Genomic DNA, 7,307 nt, shown 5'->3' with positions numbered 1-7,307 from the left:
CTAAGAGTGATCAATTGTGCAACCTTAAACAAAAACGGTACAACCCCATTATTAATTTTTCTCTCTAAAAACGCCCATGTTACTATTTCTTTTTTGAGTTTACTTATTACACGTTGAATGATCAATGAAATATTTACACTCAAACGGAAATTTGTTCATATATGTATCAGTAAGTGCATGACATGTGTGATGCATTCATCAATAAATTTCTTTCGGAGGAAATACTTTTAATTTTAATTAATTTTCTTTACTCCTCACATATAACTTTCACAGCTGGTTCGAGTCGTGGAGGCAGTCACTAGTACATCACAACCCTTGAAGTACGACCTTTCTCGGGCCCTACATAAATACTGAATGTCTTATGCACCGAGCTGCCCTAATCTGCTGCCCTAATCTCAGGCGAACAAAACAAGGTCAGTTGTCTGCAAGAAATTTCCTAATGATAGCTAACAAAATCTTTGTCTTCTCTATGGATATGATGCTTCATTTGTTATCATTAAGATTTCTTAAATACTATAGTTATGCATAATTAATAAAAATTAACCTAGGTATTTGGCGTTGGACATTAAGTCCCACATATCTTACATGTTTCATGGAGATAGTTTTCCCATACTTTACGGGGAAGTGTTTCCCATGTTCATTGCCCATATGGTTTTGTTTCTGCGAAATCCCATATAGGAAAGTAAAGTACGACCATTACATGTCCCCAAATAAAAACTTTAGTCCTTACTCATGAGAATTCGAGCAATCAATTACTCAAAAAGGTGAATACAAATTGACATCACTCATTGAGCAAACAGGACACTAGTACAATAACGAAGACCACATTAAATCATTGTCACAAAACGTACTTTGATTTGAAACCAAAAGGAAAAATATATTTACATGTACAAAAGCTTTAGCTAAAATCTTGGTTAATTAATTAGCACAAACTAGCTAGAGAAATAGACTAAATCATTTGCTAGACGAGTGACTAGACCTCACTTCATATTCTGTTCTAATCAGGCGAAGCTAGGATTTTCACAATATAGACTCATTATCTTGTTCAACTTCAGATGCTGCACAAAATAGCTAGGGAAATAGACCGAATTATTTGCTACACGAGTGACCAGAACTCATTCATATACTGTTCTGATCAGTGACGGAGCTAGGATTTTCACGGTATAGACTCATTATCTTGTTCAACTTCAGATGCTGCACAAAATAGCTAGAGAAATAGACCGAACCATTTGCTAGACGAGTTACTCGAACTCACTTCATATACTGCTCTAATTGCCGGCGGAGCTAGAATTTTCACAGTATAGACTCATTATCTTGTTCAACTTCAGATGCAGGATCTTCCTCCTCTTCAAAATTATCAATGCCATAAGCTCCATGACCTTGACCAAAAGCTTTAATATGATCTTTAAGAGACCTCTTGTGCTTAAAATCAGATCCACAAATGCAATACCAAAGCTTGCCACAGTTCTTCTCATGTGTTCTCCAATCTCCTCTAACAGCAAAGGCCTTTCCACATTTCCTGCACATAAAAGGCTTAATTCCATGCTTCCTTTTGTAATGTGTTTGAAGTGTTCTGAAATCTTTTAATGGTTTTGCCCTTGGATGATCAATGTTGTTTCTGCAGCCAGGAGTGCAGCAATAGCAAGGAAGTCTTAGCATCCCTGTTGGTTGAGTTCCCCTTAGTGATTCTGGACCTTTTCTGTATTGAGAGCCATGCCCCCACATATGCATCTGCAGCATGTATAAAACATATTCATAAGCCGTGTTAGGTAAGACTACGTATAATAGACCATTATGGTCTGACCCTTTCCTTGACCCTGCACATAGTGTAAGCTTAGTGCACCGGACTGCCCTTTTTATATATATAGAAGCCGTGCTGAAGACATAATTAGGGTCTCCTGGAAACAGCCTCTCTACCCCTTCGGGGTAGGGGTAAGATCTGCGTACACTCTCCCCTCCCCAGACCCCATTAGTGAGATTCTAGTGGGTTGTTGTTATTGTTGTTGTTGTTGCTGAAAACATAATTAATAAAGTATTCTCTATGATAGTTTTAGCAGAGGTGAATCTAGGATTTGAACATCGTGCGTTCGAGTCGGGATTCTAACACAACCTATTTGAAATTTATTATTTGTACTTAGTAGATCTTTTAACACATATACATGGTCCAAGCCAAATTTACTAGGTTCAGATGAACCCATGTATAAATAACACATCGCAATTGCTTTGAGTTTAAGCTTTTAAATGAGATAATACCACAATTTTAATACGGTAATAGAGCAATGAAAACATGGACACAAGGCTTATATCTTTGGGCCATAAAAAAAGAAATAGGTCTACATTTCTAAGACGTGATTAAGAAAAGAAAATGTATTTTCTCTAACAAAATAAGCTTTTAGATGAGTTGGAAGGAACTACATAACACACTTAGGGGTCGTTTGGTAGGATGCATTAGATAAAATAATGCATCAGCTTTGTGTATTAATAATACATTGTTTGGTATACATTTTGAACATATGCATTAGTTATGCAAGCATTAGTTATACACCCTATTTGGTATTATCCTATGCATAACTAATGCATAGAAAACAATGGTATTAACAAAGCAATGAGTTTTAACGCATGCACTAGCTTAGTTAAAGGCAAAATTGTCCTTCAAAATTTATGCTTGATTAAAATATGCTAGTTAGTATATTAATGTAAGTTCAAAATAATCCAAAGAGTGAGAAATAAAATTATATCCCTAGTAAATAAATAATACTTAGCATATTTTCTTTTTTATAAATAAATATTTAATTTTATTTTACAATATAGGTAGACAAATCAAATAATTTTTTGTAAAATTTTTCATATAAAAATATTTCTCAACATATGTTTCTTTTAAAAAGTTAGAGTGTGAACTAGTTTTGAGGGCATTTTTGTAAACAAACAATTCTTTTAGAAATTGTGCAATGCTTTAATACATCAAACCAAACATTGGATAAGAAATATACAGCATAATTAATGCAAGCATAACTAATACCAGCATTACTAATAACAGCCTATTCAGCATTATTCTTATGCACCCTACCAATCGACCCTTTAACTCAAGTAACGTGATACCATAAGGAATCATGTCCTCTTGTAATGCAAGAGCAACATTGATCATTCTCGTTCGACCAAAAAAATGAAAAAAAGGAACGAGAGAAGTATTTTCAAAATATGTGCAAATCTCCTGTATAAAAATACAAAAAAAGAAAAGAAATAAAGGTGCAAAAATCTGACATTAAATACGCCTGCCAAACAGTGAGAATGAACATGTATCCGCTCATTTGGTAGCTTCTGAATCTTTACTATGAACAGTAATATCCCGAATGAACAGTTTCAAAAGAATTCAGAGTTTTACCCTAATTAGCACAGTAGAATTTTGGCCTAATCATATCAAGATCAAGTTTTCAAGGAAATTGAAAGCTGATCTTGTAATTTTCCTTTAGTAATTTTCCTCAGGAGGGGTTGAAATCTTGAAGTCATAGGTAAGAAAAAATTTTGACATCTCTTTTGGCTGCAGACTGTAGGTCTTTAAAGGACAAATTGAACTAAATCCTGAAAATATGGGAATAGATCAATCTGAAATAATTAACTGTTGAGCACAGATTTCAGGGTACTAATTCAAAGCAAAAAGAACATCGCCCAAGTCTTGTTCAATCACATAAATGAGGTTTACTGACCATCTTCTTTCTTTGGATCTGGTTGTATACTCAAAATCTCAAGCCCCAAAACACAAGAAAATCCAATAAGATGTATAGAAACTTGAAATATATAGTTATTCATTTTCTCCTACCCAGAAAAAGAAAAAGATCAAGTTCTTGATAATAAGAGGTCAATTGTAAAAATAAAAATAAACAAATAAAAGAGAAAAAAAACAGACACCGCCAAGGCCTGTACAGATACAAAGTCGCCGACACAATATATGTGAGTTCAATTCTCACTGTTTCACTTCTTCCTAAAAAATTTAGAAAAAAAAACAAGTTTTAAGGAAAACAAAAGAAATGGAGATTTTGAGAACTCACTTGCATGTTGTTGTATCTATTGAAAGTCTTGAAACAAACAGGACAAGAGAATTGAGTAGGACCAATAAGAATCTGAGAAGGAGTGGGAATCCAATACTGTCCCTTGTTGAGTCTTGTGTTTATCATATTCATATTCATATTGGTAACATCATTATCATGATCATGATAAGTTTCTTCTTCTTCTTCATCTCTATTAGAAGAGAGAATAGAAGCCAGATCAGCAGCACTAGGGTTTGGTAGACCTATATGAAGTGCTACAGTAACATCATTTTCATCATTTTCTTCTTCTTCTTGTTCACCAGCAGCATCATTTTTAGGACTACAATTATGATCTGTAGCTTTCTTGATCTTATTGTCCACATCCATATTAGAAGTGCAACAATCTACTGGTTCTTGAACTACTACTTCATCGCCACGATCATGTTTGATTGGACTTAAGCTGAGGAGAGGGAGGGCTTCTTTCAAAGGAGGAGAAGGAGGGGGAGGAGGATGGTGATTGTAACTACTTTGATAATTAGATGAGTAGAAGTTGTGAAGGAAACTAGGAGGAGGTTTAGAGTTAGAAGAAGGGAAATGGTGAGTATTATTAGGGTTGAATTTGAGCCAATATTGTTGTTGGGAGTGGTAGAAATTTGGTTGATAGTTAGGGTCAGTCATGGTGTGAAAAGTGTAGATTGGGAGTGGGGAGAAAGAGAAGGAGCCAAGGAGGAGCCTTCTTGTTGGTTAGATGTTATATGCTTTTATAGAGAGAGAGCTAGAGAGAGCTAGAGAGAGAGAGAGCTAGAGAGAGCTAGATGGGAAGGGCAGGCATTAGGAAATTGATAGATGTGGTTTTCATGGTCACCAGGAGGGGGGTCCTTGTTGGAGATTGATTACTGCACTAACTAATGGAAAAGGTAAAGGCAAAAGTAGTAACCTAATTGAAATTTGGGAATTACTGTCTCTATACAATCTAATAGTCTTTACGCCCTTTCTACGATAACACATATTCAGTATATTTTCATAGTGTGAATTTTGGGAAGGATAATATATATGCAAACCTTACGCTTACCATGTACTTTAAACAATTACAGTAATAAAGTAAATTGACATATATAGACTATGAATGGCCCGTGTAGGTCACGAACCTACGACCTTCGCGTTATTAGCATGGCACTCTAAATAGGTGAGCTAATAGAATCTTTACACCCTCCTCTCTTTCAGTTGATACGTCTTTGTTTGACTGCGCACCAAATTTAGGAATTAAAAATATTATGGTCTTAAATAAATGGTATATATAACACATGACAAATAAAATTCCTTTGATTTTATAGTCTTAAACACGTTATGCCTTTTAATTATATAAGGGAGTGTCATTAAGGATAAAATAAAAATATTAAAATTTAAGAACCTATTAAATATAAAACTGTGATACTCTTTTATAAATAGATAAAAAAAGAAAGTAGAACATATGAATTAAGATAGAGGGAGTAAGATATTATAAGTAACTAGTTAATTTGTTGCAAAATATTATTATTTCATTCACGAAATACTTTTTAGTACTCGAATAATACAAATAATTTAAATTGAGTTTTGCGAAAACTAAATATATTTTTAATTTTGCTTTGAAAGATAGTCGAAGCATATAAGTTTTAAAGCTCCAATACTAAGGTACTTTTCGATATTTAATTTTTCAAAAGCTAAACCATAAGTCATATCAAAACAAAACCTCTAAAGTGAACACAAAAAGATAATAGCCACAATGACACAACAATAGAAAGGCTAAAGTAACAGTGTCGTCGAACCTGTTCATGCTTTCGGGAAAATAGAATTGACTAATAATTTGATTACAATAAAAATTAAATATATTTAGGCCATAAATCTAAGATATAATAATTTTATCACCTTTCTGTGTGACTGAAGCTGATGCACACCTCGTCTAATTTTACTAATCAATTCCGATGGGTAAATAGCACCATGAGCCTTCCTTTCAACCAAATACTACTGTAAATTCTTGTGTTTTTATCATATATCAAACTTTTGACAAATATTATCAATCTTTTTATTAATGTTAACTTGCATTACATCCTTGTAAGAATAGTAAATATATAAAAATCATTATGAGCGATAAAAAATTTGTATACAGATGTCTTTGTAATTCCCTTAGAGAGAAGCGACATGTACGACGAATAACTCTATTAATTTTCATAGAATGACCAGTATAACTCAATATACTATATATACTTTTTTCCTTTTATATTTGATTCTCAAAAGCAACAGAAATCTCCAAAAGAGCGTTGAACGACTATATATTCAATATCAATTTCTGAGGCTACAATGAAAATCTAATATAGTTTAAACTTCATATCACTAAATTATATATAAGCAATTTTTCATAAAATGAAATTAGTAACTTGCAATATATACATTTGGTATAACGGAAAATGTTTTTCATACAAAATATTTTCTTGGAAAACAAGTAATAATCTTTCTCATTTTTCGGCTTTTGGTATGCAAATTAAGAAAAATAACTTCTCAAGAGTATTCATAAATAATTTAGATGCAATAAACATGAAGCCATAAACTTTTGAATCAACAACCTTCCAAACCCACAAATTTCATATATAAACTTATGAACCGCTAAACTTTCGAACCCGTAAATTTTATAATTTCTAAACCCGCAAATTTCCAAACACATAAACTTCCAAACTCATAACTTTGGAACTCGCAAAATTTCGAACCTGTAAACTGAAAAATAAAAAAATCAAAACAGAAAATATAAAAAAATATTTTTTGCCGGGGGGAGGGGGCATCGGGAAGGGAGATGTTGTAGAAATAAAATTACAGAAAATTAAAAATACAAAAAAAAATTTAAAAAAATTCGGGGGAGGGGGGGGGGGGTTAGCAAAGTGGGTTGGAGAGAAGGGGCGGGAGAGGTGGGGTAGGGGAGAGAAGGGGGAGGAGGTTGGGGTTAGATGTGTTGGTGGAGTTTTTGGAATATGTTTTCCTAACTCTTTCTAGGGCATTCATTTTTCTCCAATTTTAGGAAAATGTAATATTTAGGAAAATATTTTGTGCAACCAAATAGTGAAAAATGGTCCGTCATACCAAACACACCCATAATATGTTAAAAATACGGGTAGTGCAAAATTTTAGTACAATGGTAATGTATATAATTACTGTATCACTAGCTAGCCAATAGAAACGGCTAAATGGCAGTAATTATTGTAAGTAATATTGCAGAATTTTCCTCTGGTTAAATCATTTTTCTCACGGTTCACG

The 7,307-nt window shown here is 33.4% G+C and overlaps 1 protein-coding gene across 1 annotated transcript; it reads right to left on the bottom strand.

Annotated features, from left to right (window-relative positions):
- Positions 1-835: 835 nt before the first annotated feature.
- On the bottom strand, positions 836-4,856 carry LOC107777106 (zinc finger protein WIP2-like). Its single transcript, XM_016597094.2, has 2 exons — positions 4,047-4,856; positions 836-1,731 (listed from the first exon to the last, which is right to left on the bottom strand). The coding sequence occupies exons 1-2, from the start codon at positions 4,701-4,703 to the stop codon at positions 1,294-1,296; spliced, it is 1,095 nt and encodes a 364-aa protein (XP_016452580.2). The 5' UTR covers positions 4,704-4,856; the 3' UTR covers positions 836-1,293.
- Positions 4,857-7,307: the final 2,451 nt, after the last annotated feature.

Source organism: Nicotiana tabacum, chromosome 6 (assembly GCF_000715075.1).
Source record: "Nicotiana tabacum cultivar K326 chromosome 6, ASM71507v2, whole genome shotgun sequence".
Lineage (NCBI taxonomy): Eukaryota > Viridiplantae > Streptophyta > Magnoliopsida > Solanales > Solanaceae > Nicotiana > Nicotiana tabacum.
This window is presented reverse-complemented; position numbering and strand designations above follow the sequence as displayed.

Bases quoted from the DNA above. Each gene is read 5' to 3' on its own strand.
- LOC107777106 (XM_016597094.2), bottom strand. From the start codon at position 4,703: ATGACTGACCCTAACTATCAACCAAATTTCTACCACTCCCAACAACAA. The intron at 1,732-4,046 runs GTGAGTTCTCAA...TACATGCTGCAG, and splicing joins ATAGATACAACAACATGCAA to ATGCATATGTGGGGGCATGG.